The sequence below is a fragment of the Cannabis sativa genome, chromosome 4 (assembly GCF_029168945.1).
Source record: "Cannabis sativa cultivar Pink pepper isolate KNU-18-1 chromosome 4, ASM2916894v1, whole genome shotgun sequence".
NCBI lineage: Eukaryota > Viridiplantae > Streptophyta > Magnoliopsida > Rosales > Cannabaceae > Cannabis > Cannabis sativa.
In genome coordinates, this window is record NC_083604.1 from 71,352,062 (window position 1) to 71,366,055 (window position 13,994).

Genomic DNA, 13,994 nt, shown 5'->3' on the forward strand with positions numbered 1-13,994 from the left:
CACTCGTCGAGACAAAGTATCAATTTGTCACGAAAAAACATAAAGGGAGTGGCAGTTAGGGGCTTTGTGAAGAGATCAACGAACTGATTGTGAGAGTTCACATATCGAACAGCAAGTTGTTGTGCTAAAATTTTATCTCGAACAAAGTAGAGATCAATCTTAATATGTTTAGTATGTGCATAAAATACTGAATTGAAGGCAAAGATCATGCTCCTAAGTTGTCACACCATGAAATTTGGAAACTAAGAAACGTTGAGGTGAAACTCAGAGAGTAACGACTGAATCCAGATCACTTCAGATATGACTAAAGCAAGAGCACAATACTCAAATTATAAGCTCGATCTTGCAATCACTGTTTGCTTCTTTGAACACCAACTTATGAGATTACCACAAATGAAAATGCAGTAACCAGATGTTGATTTGCGATCATCATAGCACCCTGCCCAGTCAGCATCAATAAATCCTTGTAAATTGAGACTGTAAGCTACATTGAATGTTAACCCCATATCAAATGTGCCAGCTAGGTACCTGAGAACATGTTTGCAAGCACTCCAATGATTAAAAGTTAGAGATTGCATGAACAGGCTTAATCGATTCATATGAAAAGTAATATCTGGTCTGGTCATTGTGAAATATTGTAAGGCTCCAATAACACCTCTGTACATTGTGGGGTTTTGCATTGGAGTGTCGATCTTAGGGAACGATTCGGATGTGGAGCACATAAGAGTACGTTGAGGTTTAGAGTCCAGTAATTGAGTAGTTGTTAACAAATCTCTTGCATAGTTTTGTTGAGTGAGAGTAATGGACTCATTAGATCTATGAACTTCAAAGCCTAGGAAGCAACTCATGACAAATCCTAGCACTTTGAGAGTAAACTGGTCATGCAAGGTGGTAATTACTTGTTGAATTTCAGTCATATTTTCCCCTATGATGAGTATATCATCTACACACTATTACAAAAATTATTATTCCTGACGGTCCTAAAAATAACTTTTTTGGGGGACCGTCACTTGAGTGTTTAAAATTGTCGGGAAAAATTGTCGGGAAAAATAACTTTTTTGGGGGACCGTCATATTTTCCCCTATGATGAGTATATCATCTTCACGATTTTTAAGCGTGTCTTAAAAATTGCAATTTTTTTTAAAGACGAATTGCCAACAGTTAAAAACTGTGGCCTATACTGTAGGCGAGGGTTTTAAACGGTCGCCTACAGTGTTATTCCCGATAATTTTTAAGCAAACCTTAAAAATTTCGAATATTTTTAAAGGAGAATTACCGATGGTTAAAAATCATGGCCTATACTATAGGCTATAGTTTTTAACCGTCAGCAATTAGTTCAAATCTAAAATTTTTAAAATAATGTGTTTTCCCTCACTCCAATATAAGGCATTTTAGATCTAAAATTTTTCAAATCAATACATTTTCAAAATTTCAGTCTCTCTTTAGAGTTCCCCCTCTCTCTTTCTCATAGACGGCAATTCCATGAGCTTCATCACTCATCTGTCGTCTCTCCCACTCTCTTTCTCGCTTTCTCTTTCTTGAGCTCCACCATAGACAAAAGCATGTTCAAGCTCCACCATGGTCGGCCATGGCCACGAGCTCCACCATGAGAACCACCGTCACTCCTCTCTCTCTCTCTCTCTCTCTCTCTCTCTCTCTCTCTCTCTCTCTCTCTCTCTCTCTCTCTCTCTTGTCCGAATATAGACGAGCCACCACGAGCACCGGTCAATCTTCTCTCTCTTATCCACTCTTTCTCGTAACTTCTTTATTATTTTTTTTTATTTTGGGATTTATATATTTTTGAGATTTTTGTATTTCATAGATCGTCAAAAATCTTTACTATTCGGGAATCTTAAGGCAAAACAAAACTCGATCCCATATTGGTTTCAAGGAGGATGAATGTGATGATTTTTTTGAGGAAATCCGCTATAGCAATGGTTTGAAACAGTTGGTTATACTATAGACCACAGTTTAAAATTATCACCTATAGTATAGGCGATAGTTTTAAATTGTGGCATATAGTCTTAACTATACCCGATAGTTTTAAACTGACGGGAATTCTTTTATACCAATATTTTTCTACTATCGCCTATTCTACCTAGTATTCGCGACACTCATATAGGTGATAGTTATATAGACCATTGAGAATTTTAGGATTTTTAGTAGTGACATAGACTAGGAGAAGAAGAAACTTACCATTCTTTCTTGTAAAAAATAGACGTGTCTGATTTGCTGGTCTGAAACTCCAATAGTTCAGACAGGTTTTGAGCTTGTCAAACCAAGCTCTAAGGGCCTGTCTTAAGCCATAGATAGGCTTTTTGAGTTTGCAAACATGATTTGGATGTTTTGGATCAATGAATGCTTAGGGTTGATACATGTAAACATCTTCTTTAAGATCACCATTCAAAAATGCATTATTGATATCAACCACTTGAATGTCCTATCCATAAAGTGAAAATTATCCTGATAGTGCAAGGTTTAACTACTAAACGGTAGGTTTCAAAGAAATATATACCTGGGCATGTCAAAAAGATCCATTTAGTTGGAGTGGGTTGGAGCTCCGATATGACGGATCACCTCTGATCCGAAATACTCGGATACTTATTGGATCTTAGATCAGTTCGGCTCTTCCCCGCCTAATTTTTCTATGGATCGGATCTGATCCGACTCGATTTTAATTTATTTGAAAAAAATTAATTCAAGACTTGAACCCCAGACTCGGATCCCTTAAGACCTGGACCCGGACCTAGACCCAAACCGGGACCCGGGGCTCGAACCCGGGACCCAGACTCGGACCTTGACTCGGGACTTGGATCCGAACCCTAATCTGGGACCTGGACCCTGACTGGGGTCTTGGACTCGGACCCAGACCCGGACCCGAACTCGGACCTGGACTCGGACCCAGACCCGGACCCAGGACCTAGATGCCCATTTTTTTTCTTAAACTTTGACCATATATGCCCATTTTTTTTATTCTTAAAAAATTATTTTGCATTAATTCTTTTATTATTATTATTGAAAATCCAATAACTTTTCTAAAAAAATTTCTTTCTTAACAATTTTTGTTTACTTAAACATTATTCATATTTAAAATCTAATATTATTATGTTACCGAAATTTCTTCAGTTAAACATAAAAGACGATGATTATGCAAATTTTTTATTTAAATCAACAAAAAATATATTAATTGACTAATAATATACTTTAGGTTAGAGTTATTTTTTTTTTTGAAAAAATTTATTAAAAATTATTTAATTTTTTATTTCTCTTGTAAAAGGAGTCATGATTTAAAAGTAGATAATGTTAAGGATAAAAATATTAATTAACAATATCACATCAACTTTTAAATGATAAAAAGATAGAAAATTAACAAAAGTATTATATTTCTTATATAGAAGAGTTCACTAAATTTTTTCAATATAATATATATTTTAGAGAATATAATTTAATAATATTGTAAGTTTAGAAAACAAAAATATTAATTATTTCTTAAAATAATTGTGCTTCAATATTTTTATTAGAAGCCAATCCACGCGCATGCAGCAATCCCAGCAATCCCACTATTGTGTGTATATACATTTATATATATAAAAATAATACGGTGTGCCGGACTAGCTAAATAGTAAATACATCCATATTTATATATAGAGTAGTAAAAAAAAGACAAACTGAATATTTATAGATAAATATAAAAAAAATAAGGACATGTATGAAAGATTAAAAAAAAGGAGATTGATGACAATGACAAAAATAAATAATTGTCTCACTGTTTATGATGATAACGATGACCGTCATACGATCGATCTGTCTGTAGACAATTATAGAAAATGATGATATATAAATATATTGACAATGAAGATGATGGTGAACTTGACAATGAAGTTTTCGTACTTAAACACTTATGTGTGTCATCCAATGGTGACTTAAGGAATAATAGTAGCTAATTTGACCACGATAAGTGCGTTTTGCAACTAGTTGATATATAGTATTATATATACATATGTATTAAAAAATAAAAAGATTTATTTGCATTTATATATATAGCTTCTCATAAAAGCCTATTGTTTTCAAATGATTGAATATATATAGTCAAAGTAATATAGAAGCATATATTACATGTAAAAAATGAGATTAGAATAAAACAATTAATAATAATCATGGCATAAAATAATTAAGCTACGCATTATGAGATTCTCTCATTATATATATTATGAATAAGGAGATCCTAAGAATCCATCTTCCCTTTTCCACAAAATTTTATTCGGTCTAGCTAGTTGATTGTTAAACTTTCTATTGGATTTAGAATCAAGATATATATGGAGATTATCATTTTATTAATTATGTTCTATAGGTTATTAAACAATGAATAAGAAGCTTTAGGCCGTAGTTAAACAAGTAATTAATTAAGAATAATTCTACTAGAGGGAATGGTGCTTTCTATCCAAGATATTATTCTGAATCTCCAAACGTTTATTACTCAACAATCACGAATTAAAATTTGATCCGATCTAGAAAGTTGTTATGTGCTGACGAAAGTGATGATCAACATTTCACATATATATATTATACTAATTAATATAACTAATCTTATATATATTTCAAACACATGATTCTCGCGAAGTTTTTGGCTTTTGTTTCCAATCTTATGCTTATTTGGTTGATTTATTAGAATTTAAAAATGTTGATTAGGTCGATGACGGATCAAAATATCAAAGTTTATTCAATACGAGTTGGTCTAAATTAGCCAATCAATCACTAAAGTAAGACTTATTAGTTTAGGGAAGAAAAATAATAATAATAATAATAACTAGGGTTTATAATTATATTATATATATATATATATAGAGAGAGAGAGAGAGGTAGCTAGCTAGGGCAGGACCACCACAACGTTGTTTGTATAGAAATCCCATGCGCATACTACAAAAATATCACTTCCCCAACGTTAAATAAAAATTAGTTTAAATTAAAATAATAAAGAGAGAAAGGAACAATATGGGTCCTCATCGACACGTATATCATATATAAATAGCCTATATAGAAGACAATATATAAAAATAATATATATAATGAGAAAAAGAAAACAGTTAGGGACAAATGCCAAGACAATTGCCTCGAAGTGATTGTGTTAGGGATCTTGTTCCCTTTCCCTTTTCAAATATTAGCTTAGGCTCCGTAGTGACTATTTTACCACCCCATAATCATATATTACATAATAACTAATATTTTCTAATTTATATATAATTAAGCACAACCAAGATTGTAGGGCCGATTTGGAACAACAACTCCTTGCACTTGCTTATGCATGTCTCTTCTAGGATACCTACATGGGAGATTGGGGTGAACTCAACGAAGAGATTGTCAACAATTTTCATTTTTTAAAATATAACACATTTTATTCAAACATGGTCTTTGAGGTCTTTGAGTTGATGATAAAAATTAGGCTGGATATCCGATCCAATTTAATATTTTTTTTCTAGTTTAATCTAATTCAATCTAATTAGTAATTAGATTTGGAAAAACATCATTCGATTCAATTCAATTAGTCCTCTAAATTCAATCCAATTACTAATAATTGGATTGTATCGATTTTTTAATTGAATATTCAATTACATACCAAATTTTTAATATTAACTTTAAAATATGAAAAAAAAAATATGTAAAAGTTAAATATCACTCTTTATTTAAGTTTAATACTCTATATATAAAGATATCATCCTTACAAGTTTAATATAAAATTTAAAATAATTAAGACAACACTGTCAAGTAATAAAATAGAACAAAATATGAAAATAAATACACAAAGTTATGAATTAAAAAAAACCGCTAACAACATGTATATATATTTTTTAATATTGTTATTATATATAAATAAATATAAATAATTGTTTAAATATATAGAAATGTAATTGAATTGGATCTATATTTAATTGAATTTTGATATTGATATTCACTATAATCGATCCAATTCAACTAAAATTTAACTTTTAATATCAAATCCAATGATCTAATTATAAATGAAAATCCAATTTTTTATAATAAAATTAAATTAGATCAATTCAGTTCAATTAAATTAAATTAGATGTTGTCCATCCTAATAAAAACAACCTAATCTAAATATTAATCAAGTATAGCTAGGCAAACATATGTTAACAATAATGTTGCTGATTTGTCTTCCACAATGGGAATCGACCACTTATAACATAGTTGCTAAGAGCGATATATTTGTGATTTTAAAAAGTAACTAGCTAAGACAGTTGGGAAATAATAATAATAATAATAATAATAATAATTAGGATTTTTGTCCTCTAAACCTTAATATGTACTAAATCATGTTTTCTAAATTTTTATGGCCGTTAAAAGTTCCCCCTAAACTATTAAGATTGTTAGATTTAAGGACTTTTGTCTAATTTCATTTAATTTTACTATTTCAGTGATTGTTTATGTACTAAACCATACTTTTCAAATTTTGAAATCTATCAAATCACGCCCCTTGAATCTTGACATGTATTAAATCAAATTCCTTGAACTTTCATCAATGTTAGACTTTGACCAAAGCATAATTTAATACATGTTAAAGATGGAGGGAGAAAAATCTTAATTAGCTTAATAATAATAAAAAAAAGAAAGTAGGATTTGGGAAAGTTGACTGACCCCATTTGGGTCTTTCTCGCTCGAAAAAAGTTAAAAAGGGTAGGAGAGAACTCTACAATTATTTATTTATTTATTTTGGTAAAGAGAGAACTCTACTATTATTACTATTTTATATGGAGCTAGATATTTGGGAGTAGTTCAAATGCCACTTTCACAATAGTTTAATTTGTTGGTCGTGAATTAATTATACATACTAATTTTAATTTGCAACAAATTAAATAATTAAAAATTTATATATCATATATGGGTGCATGGTATCCTTATAATAAGTGTTATATGAATAAAAAAATGCAAAGGTGGCCGGTCATGATGACTTGCTCTATAATGGACTGGACGTAGATTTTTGGCATCGAGACCTTAAATTGACCATCCGGCAAAAACTGAATTTTCTGGGCCAACAAGCAATATTATTAAATTCTAAAATTATTTTTATATTAGTTTTTGCTAGAATTATTTTTATATATTATTATTAGGACTTGATAATATTATGAAACCCAACCTTAAACAGACCCTTGTTCCCCTCTTGCATGTTTATTGGGTCGGTGACATGCAAAATGACCTAATATGACCTGTAAAAATAAATAAAACACACTCCAAATATATATTTATATATATTCCTTAATTATACTGATTAATTAATTAATTAATTTTAATTACTATATCTATAGCAGTAGCATGTAGCTCGACCGAAAATATTACGTGCGTGCTTGTCGATTTTGATTGTTGTTAATTGTGAACTAACATACATATCTTATTAATTATTATCTTAAGAGTATTTCATCAAAATTAAAATTATTATATATATATATATCAATGTCCAATCGCGCGCATATAGATGTTAATATATAACAACATATTTACACATATATTATATTTGGATCCTGTAGTACTACTCAGGTCTCAGGTATATTATATATATACCTTATATAATTTATATATACGTACTATTATAGCTTGCTAGGGTCTGTGCTAGCTGTGAATCGTATGATTCTAATAAGAATGTCACGATAATATTATTTCATACACATAGATAATTATCTTATTTTAAGAAAAGAAAAAAAAATTAATTGCCAAATTTTGAATGTTAAAAAACAATAAGGTAGCTCCCACGTCATCATATCTGTGCCATTTGTTTAGATTGGGATACAGCTTTGATGTTTGGAGTTGGCAGAGTTAGGAGACAAACACAGAGATAGGGGTGGATTTGGTAGTATAGTACTGTGTACTTGGGTGAGACACAGAGAGAGAGAGCGATAGTAAGATTATACGAGCCTTGTATTGTATTTATATATATAGGGAGATGATTTTGTTCCGTTATTATATTTGTACGGAATGTATGTCGTGATGTACGGCAGCCGTTAGATAAATGAGTTATTTGATTTGAAAGATGAGATTGATCTAGGGGTAATTAGGGTTAAAAATAGTAACGTACCCTGACACTCATTTAATGTGCCCTGAGACCCATCTAATGTATCACGGAATACATTCCGTGAAAGTACATCACAGGACAAATGGTGTCCCCATATATACATGGTGTGCTTCCTTTAATATTTTATCCTAATTTCTTATTTAATTTTGTATTTAAAAATATAGAATGTTATAATTCAAACTTTTTTTATGGCGTTATTTATTAAATTTGTAAATTTTTTAAAAATTTTGAATGGTGGTATTTATTATAGTTATAATATTAATTCTGTAAATTTTTAAAATATTTCAAATAATTTGTAACGTCGAAAATATGTTTAAAGTTTTGAACACGCATGGTAGACTGAAATATCAAGAATTTTATTTTTAGTACTATAAATTATTTGAAATTTTTCAAAAATTTACAAAAATAATATTGTAATTATAACGAATATATAAATATAAAAAAATATATTCTGTAATCTCATTTCGGTGTAAAAATAGATTAAAATATTGTAATAGGAAATTATAATTAGAGGAGCTCCTTTTTATTATATATATATATAGAGAGAGATACGAGTCATATATATGAGTATGAGTATGTGTGGGGGGAGACGTATTTTGAAGGGGCTTGAGGAGCTGTCAAATCGGGGCATTTGTCCTTTATAAGAAGGGTTAGACCATTTTGTAGACCAAGAGACCGACACCAGGGTGCGGCCCTGGGCTCTCGGCCAAAATCCCCAAGATTATGCACCATGTCTCCTTACTCATTTCCCTTACTACTACTCTTCTTTCTCTCTTTCACACTATACACTGCGCCCATCACCCATATCCTTAATTATTATTATTATTATTCATCTTTACCTATGCCCCTTTCACTACAAGAAACCAACTTTTTAGCAACAAAAGTTTAGCTACAAAATGTAGTTGGTAGCAGTTAATTAATATTAGTTACTAAATTTTCGTAGCAAAATGATTTTGTAGCAAGTTCTAATGATTTTGTAATTTAAAAATTAGAAAACACAATTGCTACCAAACGGCACCATAGTGTATAAATTTTATTGGCACAACTAAAGTGACGATCTAATATTTCTTATTTATTGTTGAAGTGTACAAATAAATTCATATTTATATTTATAATTGATAATTTATAGTTTATAGTTTCAACTCAAAAATAAGTACTACACAATTAAGTATAAAGAATATAATACTAATTTTTATTTCAGATATATATACTTAATTGCTACTATTTTTAAAAATTAAAAGTTATGATACTCTAATTTTTTTAGTAATTAATTACATTTGTCATTTAAAAATAAAGAGCATATTATATTAATGTCACTCAATTTATTTTTTGTTAAAAAAATATTTTTTAAAATAGATTACATTTTGGTAGGCTAATAATAATAATAATAATAATAATAATAATAATAATAATAATAATAATAAAGAGTATATACAGCTGTATCAACGATAGCAGCTGTATCCCTAAACTGCTCGACATATATACTCGCAACTTAGTCGACAACTGCTCTAGCTCTCTCATTCTTTTGCCTAATTAAACTCTAAACAGCCTAAATCTGCCTCTCATGTATCAACCCTAAACCTAAAATCGATCTCAGTCTCTCCCTCTCGTTCTGCTCTGTTCGACTTCGGCGAAGAACGGCAGCTCAGGCAGTGCTCGTTCTGCTCTGTTCGAAATATTTGGAACAAAACAAGATACCAAAAAATATCCTAATCCAACAAAACTCAAACAAAACAAGCAAGAATGATGTTCAAAAAGTTGACACCTGCCTCGCTCCGCAGGTAATTCAAAAATATTATTTATTTGGTTTAACTTTGATCGTTCTATGCTTTGGTTGTTGAGTTCAACCACCAATCTCTATTTAGGGTTGGTTCCACTTCTTTCTTTGTCTTTCTTGTTTTAATCTCTCTCAAAGGGAGGGCTCTTTCTCAATTTCATATAAAAATATTTGTCTTCTGTTTCGGTTTTTTCATTATTTACTACTACTCTTCTCTGGCTTTGCTTTATTTAATCATCTCATTTGTGTTCTGGTTTTTTTTTTTTTTTTGGCTGGCTAAGAATTTTGGATTGTGGTGGATTCTAAGAAAGTGCTCTACTAATGGAAGAAGGTAATTTTTATAAGTTTCATTATTATGTATATAATTAACAATGGAAATTCTACATGAAGATCTTCGTTAGTTGATTTGATGTCAAAGAAATGTATGTTGATATAACTAGTTACTAGGTTTTATGGAGGGGATGGGGGTAATATTTAGTAAGGGAAACACCGCATATGAGAATGCTTATATAAATATATCATTATGAGTTGGTAGACTTATACCCTTTTTGAGAATTTAATTGAAGTTCGATGTAAAACTAAATGCCTAATGCCCTAAAAAAATTGAGGGTAATTTTATGTTAAGCACTGAGTAGTGGGGGCAGGGGAATTCATCCAAAATCTGGTTCTTTGGCCTTTATAGTTGTGGAATGGATTTGGCAGTTGTAGATTTTGGTACAATGTCGCTCGATTGTGGCTTTGGATTGCAGCGACTATGTTGCGGCTAGTAGATTTTTATTGAGGTATATTTTTAGTATCTTGATTGATGAAAAATTTCCAAGGTTCATGATGATTGTTAATTGTTTATTGAGGCATGTTTTGTTTAAATATATGATTCAGATTTAAATATTTATTTTTATCTCTATTCATGTTATTTCTAATTTAGAAGATTGTAAATTCATTAGCCCAAGAAAGAACAACTATACAGATTCAAAAACGAAGATAATTAATCCATGTCAATTCTATATTTCCTAGTTGGTTTCAATGCATATTGTTTTAGTGAAATAGTATAGAAATTTATTCAAACCTGTTTGTGTGTACTGACTCCTTGTATCCTTTTTGAAATTCTTTGAAACACCTCACCAGTTGAAACACCTGAAGGGATTTTTTAATTAACAATCTAATCAACGCAAGATTATAATGTCAATCATGATATATATCAAATATCATTTAGCTCATACCTTAACAACTATGGCACTGAATTGCTCTTCAGATTTGTTGAGACTTGAGGCAAATTAAGTTTCTTTTGAGAGAAAAAAAATACAGTACTGTGAATAGAGTAATGAAAAAAATGATGATAAAAATTAATGTATAGACACGGTATATATTTAAAATCAAATTCAAATTTTAATTTTTGAAATACTTATTTGTAATTTTGTTATTTCTAAACCTTGTTTTGTGGGATACACGGATTGTTTGTTGTATATATGTTTTTTTTTTAATTTTTTAGTTTTGGATAAACTAAATTCAATATTCTTCAAACTTTTGGTAAATTTTATAACTAAAATGTTCTATATTTGTGGTTTAATTATTTTTAGGTATAATTTTTAATTTAAAAAAAGATTAATAGATTTTTAAATATATTCTCCGCAGATATTTTTAATTGGGCTTTTTTTTACGAAAGATGATAAGTTTCAATTTCATGATATGATTATGACATGTCTTTTTTATATTTTTTATTTTTTGAACAATGAAATTCATTAATATTTGTTTCTACGAATACATGTTCCTGCTTATATTTGTTGAAGATTCCTCTGTTTGGAATTGTTTCACAATACCAGTGTGGATCAATAGGAATAATTCAATAGCCAAAGAAGAAATTGGGGATGATATTTTCCTGTCCTGTAGTTCTTCTATTGTTCCTGGAGCTTAATATCATTGGACCACGATTTAACTCCTTTCATATGATTTTCAATTCTGCAGGGCTAGTAAGATGTGGTTAGATTAAAAAAAAGATATTATGTGAAGAAACATCTAATGAAGAAAGAATAGTTTATTATCAAATTACCACCTTATTGACTCATGATTGAGTAGCATGGGGTATTGAAAACATTAAAATCCTAATTTAAAATCAATATAGCCAAATGTGGAAGAATTTTTCTAAACATTGTTATTTAATTGATGTCATCGAAAAGCAAATGGTCCATATTCTTGTTGATAGTTTTACTGTTGCACACATTAGTTTACTGCGATGCTACTACTAAAAACGATTGCTGACATACAAAATTAAATATAGAACTGAATATAGAGATATATCTTGACATTATTGATGAAATAGTTCAGAGAATACTATTTTGATTTATGCATCAAAATTAGCGTATGTAGAAACATGGTAGGTATAAAGCTTAGGTCTGGTGGTTCAGTTGGGGTTATATTTTTTCTTTCCCTGGGTGAATCCAGAGATGTATGAAAAGGATTACGCTGACTACTTCAATATGAAATGTATATGGTTCAAGTTTGACAATTAACATAGAGTTGTTACTTGTCTTATGTGTGGCAATTTTGCAAGTTCATTTTCAACCAAGTCATCCCTTTGACGGTACAGTAGTTATAGTTGGTCAACTTAACTTCACAATGATATTTCTGATAGTCTATTTTTCATATTCCGATTTATCTTCTCTATCTATCAGTTGTCTTGACTTTACCATTGTGTTGGTGGTTAATAACAGTATAATACTAAAACTAAGGGTAGTTTGAGTATGAAATAAGGTTACTGATGTAGCAGTTTAAATATTTTGTCATCATTTATCCCTAGTAATCTTATTTGTTTGTAAACAAGTTTCGATAAATTAGCCGATTTCATTACTAATCAATTTTGGAGATAAGTTTTAAGTCTGTGGCTTATATTTTTCACTTCTTAATTCTGTAAAATGGCTTAGGTTATCTCATGTTGTGGTTTATAGTCCATTGAAAACTCTACTTTTGTTGGTTTTCTCCAAACTGCTGTTAACTCCCATATATGGCTGGTCTCCTCCTATAATATTAAAGCCTCACTGTTTATTTTTTTTTGTTCTGTTATTAATCTAATTAACCAATGAGTTTAATTTTATGTTAGTTTTCATTATATCTCATTTTTTTCCTATTTTAAATGCTGGAACTTTGAGGTTTCCCTATTTAAAAAAAAAGGGTGGTGTTTGCTAATGCTCTTAGAAGCACTATAGTGCAACACTTGCCATTGAATCTGCAATCCATGGAGACTCTTTAATATTCTAGAACTGTTGCTTTGTTAAATGCATTTGATGATCTAGATTAGACATATAGTATGTTATACATTACCTGGTGTCTTTTAATAGACTAGTCAGCTATTTTAGGTGTCTTTTATCAGCCTATTGCCAGTCAGCTGTTTTTTGTGACATGTTTTGTGGTTCATCTTATTCAGGTGCTCTTATCTGGTGTAGTAATTTTAGAAGTTGCTATCTCGAAGGATTTACTTGTTTACTTGCTATCTAGAAGTTGCTATTTGGAAGGATTTACTTGATATCTGGTTTAGGTGTTTACCTTCACAACCCGACAACCCTGCAGCCGTATACCCTTCATGATCTGGTCAATTGGTGTTGTGAGAGTCCACGCATCACAAGAGGGCTCAATCTATTGTATAGCAAATATAAAATGTTTGGGGAAGTACTAATAGATTGGTCGATCGGATATAAGCCAACATCCAAGATTGATTAGATTTTTATAGATTTGTGTATGTTATATATTTTAAATTATGTTAGAGATTTTGTATTATCAACAATTTACTAGTTGAATTGTATATATATATATATAAGTTATTAATTCTATTAAAATGAGTTTTGCTATTTTAATTATTCTATAAATATATAGTTAGAAATTCTGCATTAATGGAATAATTAAAATTAAATATTAAATATAAATTTGGTTGGAAAATCACATATAATTTAATTTAAATTTATTTTGCAACAAAATTTCAGTAGCAAAATTATTATATTTTTAAGTACTAAAATTGTATTTGTTACCAATTTTAAAGTGATTTGCTACCAAAATGTAGTAGCAAAAAAGTTTTAGTAGTCTTTCAAAGTAATTATTTTGCTACTAGATTAGATATTTTTTGCTACAAAAAAATTAGTAGCAAATTTG

At 29.9% G+C, this 13,994-nt stretch overlaps 1 protein-coding gene and 1 long non-coding RNA gene across 2 annotated transcripts; one reads left to right on the top strand and one right to left on the bottom strand.

Moving 5' to 3' along the window:
- Positions 1–329: 329 nt before the first annotated feature.
- On the bottom strand, positions 330–917 carry LOC133037126 (uncharacterized mitochondrial protein AtMg00810-like). The gene has a single exon (XM_061113952.1). It carries the CDS (start codon positions 915–917, stop codon positions 330–332), a length of 588 nt encoding a protein of 195 aa, XP_060969935.1.
- An 8,634-nt stretch (positions 918–9,551) lies between these two features.
- On the top strand, positions 9,552–13,687 carry LOC115711626 (uncharacterized). The gene is made up of 4 exons (XR_009687460.1): positions 9,552–9,861; positions 10,139–10,188; positions 10,560–10,639; positions 13,276–13,687. It is a non-coding gene; the product is annotated as an uncharacterized LOC115711626 (long non-coding RNA).
- The last annotated feature ends 307 nt before the right edge of the window (positions 13,688–13,994 follow it).